Raw genomic sequence first — 21,521 nt, 5'->3', positions numbered from 1 at the left:
AAGCAGTGCAAGAGAGCGGTCAGTGTGTCCGAATATGTAGTATTCATTAAACAGTACGCGAAAGCAGTGCGTGAGAGCGGTCAGTGTGTCAGAATATGTAGTATTCATTAAACAGTACGCGAAAGCAGTGCGTGAGAGCGGTCAGTGTGTCCGAATTTGTAGTATTCATTAAACAGTACGCGAAAGCAGTGTGTGAGAGCGGTCAGTGTGTCAGAATATGTAGTATTCATTAAACAGTACACGAAAGCAGTGCGTGAGAGTGGTCAGTGTGTCTGAATATGTAGTATTCATTAAACAGTACGCGAAAGCAGTGCGTGAGAGTGGTCAGTGTGTCTGAATATGTAGTATTCATTAAACAGTACGCGAAAGCAGTGCGTGAGAGTGGTCAGTGTGTCCGAATATGTAGTATTCATTAAACAGTACGCGAAAGCAGTGCAAGAGAGCGGTCAGTGTGTCAGAATATGTAGTATTCATTAAACAGTACGCGAAAGCAGTGCGTGAGAGCGGTCAGTGTGTCCGAATATGTAGTATTCATTAAACAGTACGCGAAAGCAGTGCGTGAGAGCGGTCAGTGTGTCCGAATATGTAGTGTTCATTAAACAGTACGCGAAAGCAGTGCGTGAGAGCGGTCAGTGTGTCCGAATATGTAGTGTTCATTAAACAGTACGCGAAAGCAGTGCGTGAGAGCGGTCAGTGTGTCCGAATATGTAGTGTTCATTAAACAGTACGCGAAAGCAGTGCGTGAGAGTGGTCAGTGTGTCAGAATATGTAGTATTCATTAAACAGTACGCGAAAGCAGTGCGTGAGAGCGGTCAGTGTGTCCGAATATGTAGTATTCATTAAACAGTACACGAAAGCAGTGCGTGAGAGCGGTCAGTGTGTCAGAATATGTAGTATTCATTAAACAGTACACGAAAGCAGTGCGTGAGAGTGGTCAGTGTGTCTGAATATGTAGTATTCATTAAACAGTACGCGAAAGCAGTGCGTGAGAGTGGTCAGTGTGTCTGAATATGTAGTATTCATTAAACAGTACGCGAAAGCAGTGCGTGAGAGTGGTCAGTGTGTCCGAATATGTAGTATTCATTAAACAGTACGCGAAAGCAGTGCAAGAGAGCGGTCAGTGTGTCCGAATATGTAGTATTCATTAAACAGTACGCGAAAGCAGTGCGTGAGAGCGGTCAGTGTGTCAGAATATGTAGTATTCATTAAACAGTACACGAAAGCAGTGCGTGAGAGTGGTCAGTGTGTCTGAATATGTAGTATTCATTAAACAGTACGCGAAAGCAGTGCGTGAGAGTGGTCAGTGTGTCTGAATATGTAGTATTCATTAAACAGTACGCGAAAGCAGTGCGTGAGAGTGGTCAGTGTGTCCGAATATGTAGTATTCATTAAACAGTACGCGAAAGCAGTGCAAGAGAGCGGTCAGTGTGTCAGAATATGTAGTATTCATTAAACAGTACGCGAAAGCAGTGGGTGAGAGTGGTCAGTGTGTCAGAATATGTAGTATTCATTAAACAGTACGCGAAAGCAGTGCGTGAGAGCGGTCAGTGTGTCCGAATATGTAGTGTTCATTAAACAGTACGCGAAAGCAGTGCGTGAGAGCGGTCAGTGTGTCCGAATATGTAGTATTCATTAAACAGTACGCGAAAGCAGTGCGTGAGAGCGGTCAGTGTGTCCGAATATGTAGTGTTCATTAAACAGTACGCGAAAGCAGTGCGTGAGAGCGGTCAGTGTGTCTGAATATGTAGTGTTCATTAAACAGTACGCGAAAGCAGTGCGTGAGAGCGGTCAGTGTGTCAGAATATGTAGTATTCATTAAACAGTACGCGAAAGCAGTGCGTGAGAGCGGTCAGTGTGTCCGAATATGTAGTATTCATTAAACAGTACGCGGAAAGTCCCCGGATGACCTACTGCCTGGGCAGCCAATTCTGAGTATGCAAACATAGCACACTTGCAGTCCAATAATCTATCCCATAATACAACTGGAGCTGCAAAGGTGTTTGTAGCGAAGAAGAAAAATGGCAGAAAGCCGAGTAAAAATGTTATGATTAAATACAAATCTAAATAACGTTATGAGTAGCTTTGTGGAGAACGACAGAATTCATTTTGTCTGTTTTTTATAAAATTGTTATAACTGCGGTGATGTGACGTCATGCGGACATAGTACTGCACACTTGTGTACTGAATGAGTGTACTGCTTTACTGGCCGAGCAGTGCGCACTGCCTCCAATTTAGTACGTACTGTTTAAGTATGCGATTTTGGATGCAGCCTATAAGAGAGCTTATAGTTCGGATTTAGTGCCATCTGATTTCCACCTTTTTGGACGCTTAAAGAAGCTTTAAGGGGAAGAAGATTTTCATGTGAACAAACGTGGCCATGGAAGTGATTGGAACACCTGAATTCAATGATTTGGATGGGTGAGAGAATACTTTTGGCAATATAGTGTATTGCTGTTATTTTCAGTGTAAAAGTGTCAAAAACAACACCATTATTTTACATTAGCCTAAAATATATGCAGTTCCACGGGGCCATGAAACACATTACGAGGTTTCCCATACATCCTTATGGGAAAAAATACCTTGTATATATAGTACCACTGTATATAGAAATGCCTGTCTATTACTCTACCTCTCGTGGGCAGTTCTGCGGGCATGGCAATCGCCTGTGATTCTCCAGAAGATTAATCAGTCTCATCACCGTCATCTGTCCTTGAACCATCCCCATCATCTCAACGTATTTCTGAAAGCAAGCAAGCAAGCAAACGTTCATGTACTATGTATATGTACATGTATATGTATTGCTATTATGGCGGACAAAAGTCAGAGAGCACTAGTGACATTTTTCTCACATGTAACACAATGTTGTCAATACAAATCATATAATCAGTATAACGGATTGAATAAAACATTGTATGTTTAAAAACCAATTAGTATTTAAAACTACTAAAAAGCAATGAAGCACAATTGTGAAACTGTCAGTTCTTTTGTGATTTTCTTGAGTATTTTAATTTCCATAGAAGCTGATGCTTCAAACTAGAGATGCATGAGTACCGATACTAGTATCGGGTATTAGCCCGATACCGCGCTCATTAACTCGTACTCGTACTCGCAAACGAGGCTCCGATACTAAACATCCGATACCGTGTACCTAGTGCACGTTGCTGCGTTAACGCAGGGATTTTCAACCTGTGGGGCGCGAGTGCCTGACCGGGGGGGCGTGACATTACGAGATTTTTTTACTTCTAAAACTAAAGCAATTCATTTTTCACCCACGGGAGACAGATTGAATTATTCTCACTGACCACGCTCACACGCACGTTTAATGTTATTTAGTTCCGTTTGAAGAAAAAAAAAACTTCAAAATAGAGCTAACAGCGAAGATAACCGGTTGCAAAAGCAGCGACCGCTGTTATAGGACGTGTGTGTGTCTTTAATACTCTGTTCACAGTGTCGATACAAGTGATTCAGGAGTCGACTCATTTTCAGCGCAGCGTAAGTTTCTTTTCTCAGTCATCTCTCCGTGTTTACTGTTATAATAAATGATGCGGTTGTAAATAAACACCAAATACTACAGAACATTTTGTGTGACTCGCTTACATTATAAAGCTCAGGCTTAATTATACTGGTTTTTACCACAGAGCGGGAGCCGACTCAGAGTCGTTTACGATTTACCGAGGTGAACCACAAATGTATGTGCTGATAGAATCGGCTCAGATGGGATCGGACTGTATTATCTTTTTAAAGTAAATATTTCAATCAGCAGAATCGCATCGCATGTATGATGTGCACAACGTTAATTACGTGCGTTTATTAATGAACGTTTATGTTAGCTTGTCAGAAGCTTTCTCAATGATGGCTAATTTTTTTTTACAATTAGTGATGGCAACCCAAGCAACTGTTCCACTAACTGTTTTTACACTAAAAACTACACTATTCCATAATGCTCCAGATTGCATCATTCTAAATAGGTATCGGTATCGGCGAGTACAAAAATACATGTACTTGTACTCGTACTCGGTTGGGAAAAAATGGTATCGATGCATCCCTACTTCAAACTTTAAGCATGTGCATTAGATCTACTTATTGAAAGCTTAAGTTATTTATTGTTCGTCTATTGTCAATACAGTCATACCAGAATAAAATAAATTCTGACATTTTCACTAAATTGTTTGGCTGATAATATGATGTGTGTACAATTAAATGTGTACAAGCAATATAAAAGCATTTTCAGTAGTGGTGTAGGACTTTTGGCCCCTGCTGGACATATTAAAGTAATCAAATGTAACAACAGGAATTATAATCAGAGGAGGCAGAAAGTACTAATATTTCCCAATGTAGTCATTATCAATTTCCAATTGTGGATGTCCAGCCCTCTATCTGATCAAGGAGAGCTGAATCACCACACCGCCCTCCAACAAGTGTCCAATCTGCAGCGGCATCTTATTACCTGTCAGTGCTGGGTTCCCACACAGAAGGCTCAATGTGAGTCCCTGACCAGTCCCGGAAATTGCATATCACAGCAGCAGCGGGAAGTTTCGCGCGAATTTCCACCCTCAAACACGGCCAATTGTGTTTGTGTGGCCAATCAGTCAGGTCGGTGGCTCTGCTGAGATTTGAACTGACACATGCCCCCTCTGACACGTAAGCAGTACCCGACTGCATCTTTTTACCTGCATGAGGTGAGTTCTCATGCCAATCAGCCTTGTGCACGGAGAGCCACACCCTGATCAGCATTATTCCTCTACTCTGTGCAGATGCCATCAATCATCCAGCAGAGGTCGTAATTGCATCAGTTATTAGTAGGGATGTAATGATACACTCTACCCACGATACGATGCGATTCACGATACTGGGATTACGATGCGATTTTTTCTTAAAAAAAGAAAACAAAATACCATATTTGCGATTATCTTTCATTTATCTAAATAATGAATGCCCTTTTATTTCTGAGGTAGGTACAAACTATGCAAAACAATTTTGAATTAAGCCAAATTTGGCTGAAAAATCCTGAATTTGGCAACCAGGCGTATAGCGCCAGTGACGTCATCAAGGCGAGGTGTACAGCGCCAGCGCCCCCTGCTGTTTAAAGTGAATATCGATTCATTTTACATGTGAAATCGATTTGAATCGTGGAATTTTTTAATCGGTTATTAACTGTATTGTGGTGAATCGTTACATCCCTAGTTATTAGTTATCCCTCCCAGGATGAACAACAGCCAAACGTTGTATATGTAGCCGCCCAGCCCAGCCAGATGGCAGAGCTGAGAATCGATACGATGTATTCGAAATCCCAGCTCTGGTGTGCTAGCGTATTTTACCGCTGCGCCACCTGAGCGGGCATGCAGAAATATTTTTAACAGGGATATTGTTGACCTTTAAATGTACACTAGGTCAAATTTTCGCTCTAGTGATTCAGAGTACCCAAGGTTCCTTCCGTCTTCCAAAAGCACCCAGTAGGTGGACTGGCTGTTCTAATTCACATCTATGTGTAAGTAGTTGAATGTGTGAGTGTGTGATGCCCTACGATCAAATGGCACCAGCCCCGGTTCTGGACTGCTTTGCTTGGGGGGGCAGTAAAACCTAATGAGGGGGCATGTTGATAGTCATGTTTTTGAAGCCAGAAATATATTCAAGGCTTGATTTGTGCATGAATGATGACAGCCAAGCAATTGATACTGGCTTAAAGTGATGTATGAGGTAAAGAAATAAAAATGCATGTTTTCGAACTTAAACTTCAAACCCAATGATTAAAAAATACATGTTGATTATGTAAATGGAGAAAAAAGATTATCTAATTGTATTTCATTTTAATACGCCCCCTTAATTAAATTGCCATTACTAATAGAACAACTCTATTTCTTGAAAGGCTTTAATACAAATTTAAGTCAAAGCTGACAAATGTACCTACACACAGACTGAGAATATTCAAACGTGGAAATAGGAATGAGTGAGAATATTTATATTATTGGGAAATTAAAATATAAAGAAAACAAAAGAATACTAATTCTGTAAAAAAAAAGTGTTTACCAGTATACCTGCCTCTCGCTCACACTAACAGAACATATACTGCCGAACTGAACTGTTTGGGGCAGTCTGCCGATTTTTATATGACTCAAAGAGCCAATCAGGAATAAGCAAGGAAATATCTTCACACTGTAAAACAAAATGCATTTTTGTGATTGGTTCAGAGATAATTTTAAAAATAGCCGTTGCTTGCATTGTGCTTGGGGGGGCAAAGACACAATTTTGGGGGGCAATACCCCCCTCAGCCCCCCCCCTAGCGCCGGCCCTGAATGGCACCCTGTTGAATGTGGCAAAGATTACTGTTGGGCACTCGGGTGGTGCAGCAGTCTATTATGCTAGCCCAACAGTCCGGGTCGAATCTCAGCAGCGCTATAGGCCGGCCAAGTGTCTACACAGACATGACAGTGGATTTCCTCCAGATGCTCCGGTTTCCTCTCACAGTTCCAAGACACGCAGTCAGGTTAATTGGAGGTACTAAAAATTGTGTAAAAAGTGTGTGAACTGGCAACCTATCAGGGGTGTTTCCTGCCTTTCGCACAGTGACCACGAATAGGACAAAGCGTGGTAAAACAGACAATGAATAAATGAATAAAATGTTATGCAGTGGGATGCTGCACAACAATATGGACAACATGGATTTTCCATTTTTGCCTTTAGAAGAGTCTGGCATGTTCTCCTTTGTTTTCCAATATCGTTTGAGATCCACAACATAGCCAAAAGTATGTGGACAACTTTACTAAATATTGAGTTTCCTCACATATTAAATCGGTGATACAGAGGACCAACTCGTAACAACATCGGTGCCTGACCTGACAACTGCTCTTTCGACTGAATGGGCACAAATTCCTCTAGACACACTCCAAAATCATGGGAAAAGCATTTCCAGAAGTCCATATCAATGCCCATGGTTTTTGTTTCATGATACGGTTACTGTGACCACATCTTATACGTATTTCTGCCTTGTTTGCAACAATCAGAGCAATATGAATATAGACCGGCGCACCTTGAACTGGTTTTGTATTAGAGTACTAGGTCTACTTTCAAAATGTGCCCAGAAGAAAGTATGAACATTGTATTAAGTCTGCTAACACTTTTATAACTATTTGCAGCAAAGTGCTGCACTTTTGATACTTTCCACCTCTGATCATAATTTTCCATAACAACAAGAGTGGACTGTGAAGGGGGTGGGGGGTTTTGGTGGTCTCTCACCGTGGGTGGACTCTGACGTTGGTCACAGCGTGTCAGAATCTCATAAAGTGTGACGCCAAAAGACCAGACATCGGAGGAGAAAGAAAATTTGCTTTCCTTCAGACACTCGATGGCGTACCTGAAAAATAAACAAGAACGTATACACAACCATCAGAAAAATAATCAATATGTGGTAAGGGTTTCAAAAATAATGTTGTCCTTCACTACCAAGAAAGTCTTCAGAGATTACAGTGCATTCAGAACAGCGCCGCTAGGATCCTGATGAGAGTGCGAAAATATGAGCACTATTCTCCGTTCTCTTCCCTGGCTCCCCGGGTCTCGGTCAGGATTGAATACAAGATCTCCCTCCTCACTCACCAGTGTATTTATGGATATGCTCCCACCTATCTGAAAGAACCGCTCACCACACAAACCTCCACGCTACAAATTCCCCCCAAGAACCAAGCTCAGTACCATGGGTGATCGGGCCTTCTGTTCTGCTGCCCCTCACCTTTGGAATGCCCTCCCTGACCATTTAAGGGTACCACAGTGGGTTGGGACTTTTACAAAGAGACTCAAATCCTTTCTTTTAGCAGAACTTATGAGTAATTTTAATTAATGTAGTGATCTTTTAAATTGCTTATTTATTATTTTTTGTAGTGATGTCTTTTATTTTGTGGCACCTTGAGATTATGTATCAAATGTAAAGTGCATTACAAATAAAATGCATTATTATTATTAAAAATTTATTATTTCATTAATTAATTTTTTTCTTCCCCCAATTTTCTCCCCTTTTCTAGTCGTGTCCAATTACCCTGACTGCGTCCTCTATACTCATTCGACCCTTCACCGCTGACTGAGGATGCCTCTCAACTGACATACGTCCCATCCGGCACGTACAGTCAGTACAGACTGCATTTTTCACCTGCACGAGTCGAGTTCATACACTTGACGGGCACTGTGTACGGAGGGCCACACCCCCATCAGCATTATTCCTCAGCCCTGTGCATGTGCCATCAGTCAGCCAGCAGGTTTCGCAGTTGCACCAGTTATGAGGACCTATGATCCGACTTTCCTACCCTCTAACCCTGAACAACAGCCAATCGTTGTTCATGCTGCCACCCAGCCCAGTCAGAAGGCAGAGCTGTGATTCAATATGATATTCGCAACCCCAACTCTGGTGCGCTGGCGTACTTTACCGCTGTGCCACCTGAGCGGCAAAATGTATTATTATTAACTTCAAGGTGTCTCATTTCTGTGCATCTAACTTCTTTTTAAAAACTTATATGGGAGAGAAGACGTGGTGATAAAACATCATACGTAGCAAAAACCAAACTACCTCCGCAGGTGCCTCAACCAGCTAACAGAGACTGCATCTAAAGCAGCAATGAGGACCCCTGTCGACCTCCCTTCCTCAGACAATGCCAACCCGGTCTGTTGGACGCCTGTCCAGGTCGAAAAGATTCGATAAGCTTGAGATCTCATCAGTGGTGAGATTAGATACATGATTAATTATGTATTAGGCAGCTTCACAGTATATTTGCTGCACCCTTTGGATTTTTCTTACCACCTTTACCTAGGTAGGCAGTAGGCAGCAAGGCAGCTCACTAGGTTTTTGGACAGACCCACTGTGTTGGATAGCCAAGACCTTCCATTCCATAGGAGGATCAATGCCATGATGTCTGGGCCAACAGCAGGGCGACTGTGCCCCAAATCGCAGACCATTTTAATACTGGAGATCAACAGAGCGTGTCACAACATAGTACATCAATCCCTTCTGTGTACTGGGCTGAGTAGGGGCAGGCCAGACAAAGTGCCCATGCTAACACCTGTCCACCATTAAATGTACCTACAAAGGGTAGCTGAGAGTAAGACACCATAAGATACAGGACACTCACTGACCCTCATCCGATCAGTTATACTAACCAAAACACAGGGCTGTCGCCATCCTCCCGAACTCTGTAGTAGATCTCTCCCTCAGGCACGTATTTTGTCAATCCAAAGTCACCAATCTTTACCACTCCCTCGTTTTCCACCAAAACATTACGAGCTGCCAAATCACGATGGATGTACCGTTTCGAGTGCAGGTAATCCATCCCCTATAGGACAGCAAACACAAGGCGATGATGACCGTGAAAGGTCAAGGTATTATGTGTCATTAAACCAGTAATAATCACCAAATCTTTGTGTTTACCTGGCAAATCTGTTGAGCGTAGAGCAGATTCTGAGTGATAGTCAGCCTGTGTTTGACCAGGTACTCCCGAAGGCTGCCCAGTGGAAGGTACTCCATGATTAGCTGCACCACCTGCCCACCTGCAATACCATTAGCACACAGATACACATTTACAACCATCATCTGAGTTTCAGACAGTATTATGCTGAATGACCTTCCTGACACTCATTTAAGGGACACAAATAGCTTCATTATAGCAATTAGTCCATGAACAGACAGGTGCAAAAGGGGCAGCTTGTGATCTCCACTACACCAGGTGTTGGGATGCGAGAAAACAAGTATTTACAGTGCTGTAATCAGTAACTTATTGACTCTTAATGATGACCTCTGTTGTTGTGTATTTGTCACACTGAATGTCTGCTATTGCAACGGCCTAGAGGGGTCTTAACCTTTCGAATTCACGCACTGATGCCTATGCACCAGAGTGTCTTCACTGCTATATTTCTTCAAAATCAAAAACAACATGGATTTCGGCAGCTCAGGTGGCACCGCGGTAAAACACACGCTAGCACACCGGATCTGAGATATCGAATACATCGTATCGATCCACATGAACAACGATTGGCCTGTTGTTCATATAGGGGTGGGGTAGTAGTAAGACGGATAGGGTCTCCTCGTAACTGATGCAACTACGACCTCTGCTGGCTGATTGATGGCGCCTGCACAGGGGCGGGGAAGAGTGCGTTCATCAGGGTGTGTCTCTTCGTACACAGGGCTGATCTGCATTAGCACTCACCTAGCGCAGGTGAAAAAATGCATACGGCTGCTGCCCACGTGTCGGAGGGGGCGTGGGTTAGCAAGAAAAAGAGGAGAAAGGAACACTGCTTGTGCTGGTCAGGAGCTATTACAGTAAAAAAAATGCAGTGCCAGAAGTATAGAACCAGTGCACTAGAAAAACACTGGTTAGAACAGTATATAGACAAGACTTGGTAGCAGTGCATACAGAGTGCCAGGTCTATGCAGGTAAAATGAGCAGGTTTCTCGTACACTTTACTGTAGGCCACAGTAGTCCTAATTGTGGCCAGTAGCAAGTAGTTTATGCTGTTTTCCCCTTAGATTGGGTTAAAAAAAAATTAGTCATCTAACAGCCATTAAAAATCGCTGTAAAGCAATGTCTACTATTCTACGGGATGTTTAAAATATATAATAACACAGATGTATGAACCTCTCTATATATTAGAATATATTGGAAGTCATGCTGCTCTATTACCATGGTGAAATCCATGCATCACATGACTGGAAAACTTACCCAGTTCTGTGCAACAGCCTTTGTACTTGACAATGTTGACATGGTAGAGCGATTTCAGGATTTCAATCTCCTTCATCCATGAGGCATGGAGGTAACTGCCACCCTCTTGCTTGAGCGTCTTTACTGCCACATACTCTCCAGTGCCATCGTTAGCAGGATCGTACACATACAGCATCACCTTCCCAAAGTGACCCTGAAGAGCCACAGGACACAGTTCAAGTAAAAAATACAATTATCTATAATTGTTTAATACACTAAATGACTTAAATCAGCAGTTCCCAACCTTTTTGCACTACGGACCGGTTTCATATAAGGCCGGACCGGTGGGGGCGGGGGGGATTTAAAATAGAAGAACTATAGAATGAAAAAATCGGTGGGAACCCTGAGTTTTTTTTCCATGCAACGAGACGCTGCTCCCACCTAGTGGTGATTGGAGACAATAACACCCGAAGAGTATTGTAAATTTAATTGCTCTTGTAGCGATCTCTAATTATTTATTCTTTCTGTGCAGCCCGGTAATAAATGACTCACAGACCAGTACCTGTCCGCGGCCCTGTGGTAGGGGACCACTGACTTAAAGCAATCCAAACCACATGCAGCTATAACAGCCTCCACTTGTCCTGAAGGTTTTTTACAAGATATTGAAACATGTTTCTGGACATTCGTGCCCATTGGGTCAAAAAAGTATTTAAGAGGGATATTCCGCTAGTACAGCAGCACCGAGATTCTGAACTCCTCGGTTCGAAACTCAGCGTTGCCACTGGTTGGCTGGGTGCCATCTGGCAGGTACAATTGGCAGTGCCTGTAGCAGATACTAATTGGCCGTGCCTGTAGCAGATACTAATTAATTGGCCACCGTATCTGCACGGTGGGGGCCGGACTATGTGTGGGTGGGTGGGTATTCATGTGCTGTGTAAGGACCCTGATTGGCGGAAGAGACGTCTGTGCGTGTACAGCGACGTGCTCTCCTTGGATCGGCAATCGGTTATCTCTCAGCAGCGGAAGACAAATGGAGTGCGCTAAATCGGGATTCTGAACACCCCGGTTCGAGTCTCGGCTCTGCTACCGGTCGGCTGGGCGTCATCTAAGGGGCACAATTGGCAGTGCCTGCAGCAGACAAACTGGCCAACATGTCTGCTGGGTTGGGGAAGTGACAGGACTATGTGGGTGGGGTCTTCAAACGCTGTGCAAGGACCCTGGTTAGCAGATAGAGGCGTCTGTGCAGAAGCACGGGTGTAAAGAAGGGGTCTGCTAGGAATGCACACACATTGGAGGGCATGTGAGGAGCAAATATACCTTCCTTGAATGCAATCAGGGATCCACAAAAATCTGGACGCCAATGGAGACCCTACCCCTTATCAGCTCCTTATAGTTGTTAGAGGGATTATTTATTATTAGAATGTTAACGTCATGTTTTACACACTACGCACTTTGTAGTTCTATAATTACTGACTATAGTCAATCTGTTTCTCTGCATACTTTTTTAACCTGCTTTTACCCTGTTCTTCAGTGGTCAGGACCCCCACAGGACCAGCACAGAGCAGGTATTATTTGGGTGTTGGATCATTCTCAGCACTGCAGTGACAATGACATGGTGCTGGTGTGTTAGTGTGTGTTGTGCTGGTATGAGTGGATCAGACACTGCAGCGCTGCTGGAGTTTGTCCACTCACTGTCCACTCTATTAGACACTCCTACCTAGTTGGTCCACCTTGTAGATGTAAAGTCAGAGATGATCGCTCATCTATTGCTGCTGTTTGAGTTGGTCATCTTCTAGACCTTTATCAGTGGTCACAGGACGCTGCCCACAGGGTGCTGGTGGCTGAATATTTTTTAGGTTGGTGGACTATTCTCTGTTTAAAAACTCCAGCAGCGCTGCTGTGTCTGATCCACTCATACCAGCACAACACACACTAACACACCACCACCATGTCAGTGTCACTGCAGTGCTGAGAATGATCCACCACCCAAATAATACCTGCTCTGTGGTGGTCCTGTGGGGGTCCTGACCATTGAAGAACAGGGTGAAAGGGGGGGTAACAAAGCATGTAGAGAAACAGATGGACTACAGTCAGTAATTGTAGAACTACAAAGTGCTTCTATATGGTAAGTGGACCTGATAAAATGGACAGTGAGTGTAGAAACAAGGAGGTGGTTTTAATGTTATGGCTGATCGGTGTTAGTTAAAATTCATACAGAAGCAAACTAACCTCTCCCAGGTCTCGGATCTTCTTCAGGTGGCGTTTAAGGAAAATGCTGGGATCTCTATCTGGAAGCGCCTCACAGTCAGAAGAAATATCTGGATCTGTTATTTATAAGTAAAGCCATAATTAATATCAGCTGTAAGAGTGTCGCATCATATTTAAACAAACAGCCAGGCCAGTGTTAAAAGCTAGAACCCACTTTTGATCTGGATCTCAGTCAGTTCACGCAGAATAGTCCTGAACGACGGCCTGGCTGCAGGATCGTAGGTCAGACACATGCTGATGAAGCTGGCAAGCTCCTGAGAAGAGGGCACTGCCAGCCGACTCTGGGTCTCATAGAATCGCTCTTTCTGCAAACAAATGACGATTTATCAGCACATCTTCATGCCATCATACGAGGGATCTTCAAAAAGTTTCCACACTTTTATATTTTGGTTGGAAGCGGTGAGGGCAGGAGGAGTAGTAATTGGTCATGTCTGAGAGACTGAGAGAGAGCTTACAGTCTGGATTTAGCACCATCTGATTTTCACCTTTTTGGACCACTCAAAGAAGCTTTAAGGGGAAGAAGATTTTCATGTGATGATCATGTGAAAGCAGCACTGCATCAGTGGCTACACGCTCAACCAAAATCCTTTTTTTGCTGATGGCATTAAAAAGTTGGTATGAGGGCGCCCAAGTGGCACAGTGGGATATTCCGCTAGCACACCAGCACCGAGATTCTGAACACCCCTGTTTGAATCTCGGCTCTGCTACCGGTCGGCTGGGCGCCATCTAGCGGGCACGATTAGCAGTGCCTGCAGCACCATGTCTGCTGGGTGGGAAAATGACCGGACTAAATGGGAGGGGTCTTCAAACGCTGTGCAACAGTAACAGACTGAGGTGCCTGTGCAGAAAGTGGATGAGCCTCATGTGCGAATCCACCGAAAGCATGGGTGTAAAAGAAGGGGTCCGGAGGGAAATGCCTGCGTCGGAGGGGGTGTGAGCAGGCAAATATACCCTCCTTGAATGCAATCGGGATCCCCAGCAGCGAAAGATTAAGTGACTACGCTAAATCAGGAGAAAAAGTGGAGAAAGTGTGGAAGATTTTTGAAGGACCCTCATATAAAGCAGGGATGGTACGTATATGGGAGGTGGTGTACCTCGGGCAAAGTGCTGCCACTCATCGCCAGATCTCCATTGTTGCAGATCTCTAACAGTGTGGCTCCGAAGCTCCACTTGTCCGCAGCGCTGCCCAGGCTGGCCCCGCACGGCACACACTCCGGTGCGATCCATGGAATGCGCTCGACTCGTTCTGCGTGTGTCATAAAGAACAGAACGACTCTCAAACATACCGCAAATGAAACACACCAGACGCCTTTATGTTACGTTACTGTGACATTATAAAATGCTCAAGACAGGAGGAAGTAATCACCACCATCAGGAAGTGGTTAGAATTGGGCTTCCTGTTCTACCATCGACTATGAAAAATAAATCTGATGAAATATACTGATAAAGTGGATAAGATAACAAGACTTCCGTATAAAGGAGAAAAACAGTCTGCGTGATCTGAAAATGTCTTAAGACGCAGTATTTTTTAATATAGAGATTAGGGCTGGCTCGATACCACTTTTTCATGTCCGATACCAATACTGCAAATTGAGTATCTGCTGATACCGATACCAATCCGACACCGATTTCTCCTCTCAAACAACTAAGCAGTAATAAAACATGTCTCAATGCACCATGGTTAAACTAGCTATCTAAATAACAATGCTCAGACTGTGAAACAAATATTCTAAAGCAGGGGTCACAAACTCGCGGCCCGCGGGCCAATTGCGACCCGCAGGCCGGTATTTTGTGGCCCTCGACTAAACGTCAAAGTTCATTGTTAGTGCGGCCCGCGCGGTTTTCTCACACGCACCTATTTTGCCGAGTCGTTGCGCAACTCATTATTTTTTCACTTAGCAACGTATTAGCAACGTCACTTGGCTGTAACGTGATTCAGAGCGACACCAAGTGGAAGGAAAATATATCCTGTCAGCCAGTGCAAGATACAGAGGACAGAAAGGTGCGATCGCAAAAGAAAACAAATTTACCAAGAACAATTTAATCAAAAAGAGCAAGAATTTAAAATATATAAAACAGACAATGCACTTGATATTAAGAATTAAGAGAGGTGAAGTAACATGGACACCAGAGTTAGCTCAGTGGCGGAGAAATTTGGTAGAGCAGAAGGATGTGTAGGATGTAAACAAAAAGAATAAAATCTAGATCACTTTATTTATGAATGTGAAATGTATAAACACCTGCGAGATAAATTTAATAATGATAAAAAAAACGAAGTGCTCAAAAAAGCTATGAACAATGATAACATTTTCAAATTCCTCTGAGAATATATAGAAAGGGCTTTCTGAATAATATCCCAAACACTCAGGTATTGGGCAGAGGTGGAAAGAGTACTAAAATATTGTACTCAAGTAAAAGTACTACTACTTTAAATAATTTTTACTGAAATACGAGTAAAATTACTAGTCTAAAAACCTACTCAAGTAAAAAAGTAACTAATTTAAAACGTACTCAGAGTAAACGTAAAAAAAAATTCTTAACAGCAGGGGGGGTCTCTCCTGTGTAATGCAAACAGGACAAGTAGATATAAATCTCACAATAGTTGTTTTTAATTGAAATATAATAGAAAAAACATGTTGATAGAACATTTAAAGCATTTAGGAATGTAATGTGTAACTGTATAACCACTGAAGTTGGCATTAATTGTGGATTCTATAGACCAGCCTTCTTTTCATCACCAACAAATACCAAACAACATCCTACTGCAGATCTCATAACTCAAAACAAGTCACGGTTACAGGTGCTGTGACTTGCACTAAATGACCCAAAGAAAACCTTCAAGATGTAAGACAATTCTGGGAGTAATGGATCTTTGAAGGGAGCTGGATCTTTAGGTTTCTGGCAGCAAAGAGTAGGTAAAAGAAGCCTCTGTTCTGAAGAATTGTTCATGTTCTGAACTGTTATTAATAAAGATTGAGAAGTTTGGATCAGTTGTACTTTTGTTTGGAATACCTGAAACCCTTTTTTTGTGGAATACTTGATGCGGCCCAGCCGCTCCTAGACTCTACCTCCAGCGGCCCCCAGGTAAATTGAGTTTGAGACCCCTGTTCTAAAGGAATAAATACAGAACCTACAACATCACACTTACGCAAAACTGCCCTAATAGAAACATTTGCTTAGTTTTTCTTAATTTGACCACTGAATCAATAATATTATTGTGTTACTGCAACAGACCTGTTTTTTCATGGTTCTTGAATCTGACCACCAGAACAAATATCCACCTAGGCTGCTTTCAGTTTAGGGTTTTATGAAACATTGACAATCGGTTTCTCTCCACCATGTCGGTGTTTGGTTTCTAACTACATCACATAATCAATCCGTCTCATTGGTGGTCATTTGAAAATGTCAGCGGCAAACTTGGTCACAGTTCGATCAGACTGAACCTTTAGCACAAATACTGTAGGTTAAGTTAAATGACACTGTAAAACTTTCTACACCATCAAATTAACGTGTTGTTGTGTGTAGCTTTTTGATCCAACAAAACTACTTATGGAAGCAAAAAAATGTAAACAAGCACCTGTATTCTGACACCCTGACACACAAGTACCCTGACTTCTTCAGTTGCTGATCAGTGATCTTTAAAAGTTGTGTTTTACATCACCACTATGTACGTTGTATCTTTATATTACAGACTGACCCAGTTTACTTATTTTATTAGGATTTTAAAGTCATGTTTTACACACTTTGGTTACATTCAAGACAGGACAGGTAGTTACCGGTTACACAAGATTCATCAGTTCAAGTCTTTAATGTGAAACACAGTCATGGACAATTTTGTATCCCCAATTCACCTTACTTGCATGTTTTTGGACTATGGGGGGAAACCGGAGCCCCCCACCTGAGGATCGACCCAGGACCTTTTTGCTGTGAGACTGAACCAGTTTATTCTACTGTATAATAGTCAAAGTTGGTCAGTGGTCAAAAAGTACACTGAATACACTGGATAAAATCCCTTTGCATAAAAACTATGCATTGCAGTTGTATTGCCCCCAAATGTGTTTATTTGATTCATTTAGTCTAGCTTTTAAGGGCATATTTAAATGAGAAGAGGCAAGTACAGAAGCAGAGAGTACATACTTTTGGCTGGATTTAGCATAAAGTACCTGCTTTATTATAGCATGTAATAGCAATTTTAGCTACACAAATACACTAGCAAGCATGTTAAATGGTCCTGTTTGATTAAAACATGAGGTCCTTAGGCATTGCAACAGTCTTAATTTATGCTCGGATGAACATTAAAGGCTATAACGTGGCGCCTGAGGGGTGTAGCAGCCCATTACGCTGGCCCATAATTGCCAAGTCTGTGTCTGAGGAATGGAATGGATTAATTTCCTCGCTGTTGCAACAGTTACTCCTACTGTCTGGTCGAGGAAGAAAAAAGTGACGTCCACTGTACGTTGCCTCATGATTATAGTTTTTATTATAATAGTTTTATAGTTGTATTATATTATTATAGTGATGTTATTATAGTGGACGGGTAGCTCAGCGGTTACAGTGCTGGACTAGTAATCATGAGGTTGCTGGTTCAAGCCTCACCATCACCAAGTTGCCACTGTTGGGCCCCTAAGCAAGGCCCTTAACCCTCTAATTGCTTGCATTGTATTTGGTAATAATTGTAAGTCGCTTTGGATAAAAGTGTCTGCTAAATGCTGCAAATGTAAACGTAAGTAAGCACTTGCTAATGCTGTAATGACAAACCTGTTAAAGGGAACATAGTTTTTTTTTCTTTATGCATTTTCTCCCCTTTTTCTCCCTTTTAGCGCATCCACTTGCCCGATTGCGTCATGCGTCCTCTCCACCAATGCCGATCCCTGCTCTGATTGAGGAGAACGAAGCTAACCCACATCCCTCCGACACCGTATGCATCTCATCACCTACACTTTGACGAGTGCAGTGCAGCTCAGCGTTGTGTACGGAGAGACACACCCTGAGAGCACTCTTTTCTCATCTCTGTGCAGGCGCCATCAGTCAGCCAGCAGAGGTCGTAATTGCACCAGTCATGGGAGAGGGACCCCATCCGGCTTAGTCCCGCTCATATCTGAACAACAGGCCAATCGTTGTTCATGTGGCCGCTCAGCCTTAGCCGGCAGGCAGAGCTGAGGTTCGATACAATGTTTTCGAGATAACAGCTCTGGTTCCAGCGTGTGTTTTTACCTCTGCACCACCTGAGCGGTCCTAAAAGGAACATAGTTTTTAGGTTAAGCCTTTACTTCCCATTTAAACCCATTACAAGGAAAAAAGCTTAATAAAAAGCTTCCTTTTGGACCTCAGGTTTGTCATTTTAGCAGTAGTGTGTACCTATAATAATAAAGAGTTTGATGTTCCTAGGTCATTGTTTCAGTATATTAAGCCACATTAAGCATTTTAGACTCTACGAAAGATAAAGGTTTACTAGTGTATCACAACACAATGAGGAAAATACAGCTGAACTTAGATAAATATAGATGCTTTCAGAGTGGATTTGATGATTATTTCACACAAATGGTTATTAGTGTCGTGGTTCATATTTAATGAACGTTTTACCGCACTGCTCAAGCCAATTTGCACCAAGACTCGCAGTGAGTCTTCTCATCTGAATGCTCCCTCAATCTAATAGTAAAAAGTTTCTATTATTAACTTGCTGCAGTGAGGTAGAGCCATGTACATCTGGAGCCTTCGATTATGTGTTTTTTATTTTGAGTACCCAACACCAAAATGATCTGAAATCTTAAATATTAGCTGATCTTAACAAATCCAGCTATATAGGAAAGCACTGCTAAATAGAACAGCATTGCTGCAACCGTACCTCCTCGTGAGAGAGCAGTGAGAGCAATGCCTGGGTCACTCAGCTTCACGAAAGGAAATGTGCCCTCCTCCAGACCCTTACGAGCAACCAGAATATTCTTCGCACAGACATTCCCATGAACCAAGCGTTTTGTTTCCTAGAAGAAAAACATAATTGAAAGTAATATATGAAATTATACACCGACCAGCCATAACATTAAAACCACCTCGTTTTTACACCGTTTTATCAGCTCCACTTACCATATAGAAGCACTTTGTAGTTCTACAATTACTGACTGTAGTCTATCTATTTCTTTACATACTTTTTTAGCCTGCTTTCACCCTGTTCTTCAATGGTCAGGACCCCCACAGGATCGATACAGAGTAGGTATTATTTGGGGGGTGGATCATTCTCAGCACTGCAGTGACACTGACTGGTGCTGGTGTGTTGGTGTATGTCAGACACAGCAGCGCTGCTGGAGTTTTTAAATACCGTGTCCACTCACTGTCTACTCTATTAGACACTCCTACCTAGCTGGTCCACCGTGTAGATGTAAAGTCAACAAAAAAGATGATCGCTCATCTATTGCTGCTGTTTGAGTTGGTCATCTTCTAGACCTTCATCAGTGGTCACAGGATGCTGCCCATGGAGCGCTGTTGGCTGGATATTTTTGGTTGGTGGACTATTCTCAGTCCAGCAGTGACAGTGAGGTGTTTAAAAACTTCAACAGCACTGCTGTGTCTGATCCACTCATACCAGCACAACACACACTAACACACCACCACCATGTCAGTGTCACTGCAGTGCTGAGAATCATCCACCACCTAAATAATACCTGCTCTGATGGTCCTGGGAGAGTCCTGACCACTGAAGAACCGGGTGAAAGCAAGCTAAAAAAGTATGTAGAGAAACAGATGGACTACAGTCAGTAATTGTAGAACTACAAAGTGCTTCTATATGGTAAGTGGAGCTGATAAAATGGACAGTGAGTGTAAAAACAAGGAGGTGGTTTTAATGTTATGGCTGATCGGTGTATATGAAATTTAACAGACAGCAACTTTTCTTTCTAATGTGGTCACTAGTTGTCAGCTTACAAGATAGCACAGAGCACTGGCCAGCTGTTTCGCCACTGTAAATTTCCACTGAGGAGTCACCCGGGCCTTCTCTTTGTGCAGGAAGACATCCAAGGGGCCGAACTCAACAAACTCCTCCACCATTATGTCTGTTCAAACACAAACATGTCAGCAAATAAGGTTTAGTACATTTTATTGGCTGGGAAGATAAGTGTGTGGGAGTAGCAGGTGTACAGAAGGGGAAAGTCAGGCTAAAAGAGGACATCCCGAAAGAGCACACCACTCACTCTCAGATCCCTTGACTGAAACGCCATGCACGAAGACCAGGTGACAGTGAGAAACTTGACTCATCAGACTAGCCGTCTCGAAAAATGCCTGCAACACAGTCAACAGGAAAAGACATGCATTATATCCTCTCTACAATATATAATTAGCTCTTGCATTTGCTGGGTATAGAGAGCTACAGACTAGTAGCCGATGTTGGTTTAATGACCCAGTTTATTCTATAATAGTCGATGTTGGTCAGTTGTCAAAAGGTAAACTGGATACCTTTAAGCTATGAGCATTAAACATTGCATTTTACTTATACCGCCCCAAGTGTATTTATTTTATTTTATTTATTGTCAAGCTTTTAACTAAACTGCTGCAGTGTGGTATGCAGTATGGCTATAGAGAGCTGCAGACTACTACCCCCCTCCCTCCGATGTTTGTACAGTCGCCGACTGCCTGGCGACTCAACCAGACAGCAGAGGTTGCTACTGTAACAGAGTTTAGGAGAAATTCTATTTGTCCATCAAGCATGGCTAATCGAGGCACAGACATGTGTCCGTCTGGGCACCAAGCACCACTGAAATGTATACTCCAGAGCTCAAATATTCCAGATAATGGGATAGAATATTAGTCTGCTGCTTAACCCGAGTGCCTATTGTTTTATTATTTCATTATCAACCCAACAAGCTCGACGTCACAAACCCAAAAATCTGACTTTGCTTTTTATCCCTTTGAACCAACAGGTGTTTTGGTCACATCACTCTAATTTTCCTCCCAATCCAACCGTATTTACCAACCCAATGGCAACCAATACACTTCCTTTCTACTGATGTTGACCTCCACTCTGACTGAGGACAGCCATGACTAACACACGCCCCCTTGAACAACAAGCCGATCGTTGTTTGTGTAGGCACCCAGCTTGCCAGGTGGCAAAGCAGAGAGATTCAAACTGATGAGTTTGAGATGATATATTAAGTTAATTTAACCTGTAGTATAATTTTATGGTTCTCTCTGTATTATCGAAATATGATACAAATATATATGAGATCTGTAGTGGGATAGTAAATCATCTCCTAAAGTTCTTATATTATTCTATTTTTAACGTGACAATATTCACCTGCTGCCAATTGACTAAATATTGTAGTACTCATCCTACATGCTGTGCACTTTACTGTTATTTTTTTAAATATTCCACACGCTGCTAGCTTACATTATCCGTACATTACTGTATATTGCCATTGGTATGTTACCATATATTGTGTACCTCTGCTTATATGTACATATACACACTGGTCACTGAATACTGTTCATATATACATGCACACGTCCATACAGTTTCTATACAGTATATTGCCTGTATATAGTTTGTATATTTTTGTGTTTAATGTTCTAGTGCACTGTCTGCAACTTGTA

The 21,521-nt window shown here is 42.5% G+C and overlaps 1 protein-coding gene across 1 annotated transcript in view; it reads right to left on the bottom strand.

The window, feature by feature from the left end:
• tyk2 (tyrosine kinase 2) overlaps positions 1-21,521 on the bottom strand; it is a 51,634-nt gene that overhangs the window by 4,112 nt on the left and 26,001 nt on the right. The window contains exons 13-23 of the mRNA XM_063011992.1: positions 20,126-20,213; positions 19,860-19,987; positions 18,787-18,922; positions 14,036-14,187; positions 13,096-13,246; positions 12,903-12,997; positions 10,695-10,887; positions 9,407-9,525; positions 9,139-9,311; positions 7,234-7,351; positions 2,630-2,740 (exon numbers count right to left, since the gene is read on the bottom strand). Of these exons, the coding sequence (XP_062868062.1) occupies positions 2,630-2,740; positions 7,234-7,351; positions 9,139-9,311; positions 9,407-9,525; positions 10,695-10,887; positions 12,903-12,997; positions 13,096-13,246; positions 14,036-14,187; positions 18,787-18,922; positions 19,860-19,987; positions 20,126-20,213 (1,464 nt within the window). The remainder of the gene's footprint in view (positions 1-2,629; positions 2,741-7,233; positions 7,352-9,138; positions 9,312-9,406; positions 9,526-10,694; positions 10,888-12,902; positions 12,998-13,095; positions 13,247-14,035; positions 14,188-18,786; positions 18,923-19,859; positions 19,988-20,125; positions 20,214-21,521) is intronic.

Source organism: Trichomycterus rosablanca, chromosome 2 (genome assembly GCF_030014385.1).
Source record: "Trichomycterus rosablanca isolate fTriRos1 chromosome 2, fTriRos1.hap1, whole genome shotgun sequence".
NCBI classification, from domain to species: domain Eukaryota; kingdom Metazoa; phylum Chordata; class Actinopteri; order Siluriformes; family Trichomycteridae; genus Trichomycterus; species Trichomycterus rosablanca.
This window is presented reverse-complemented; position numbering and strand designations above follow the sequence as displayed.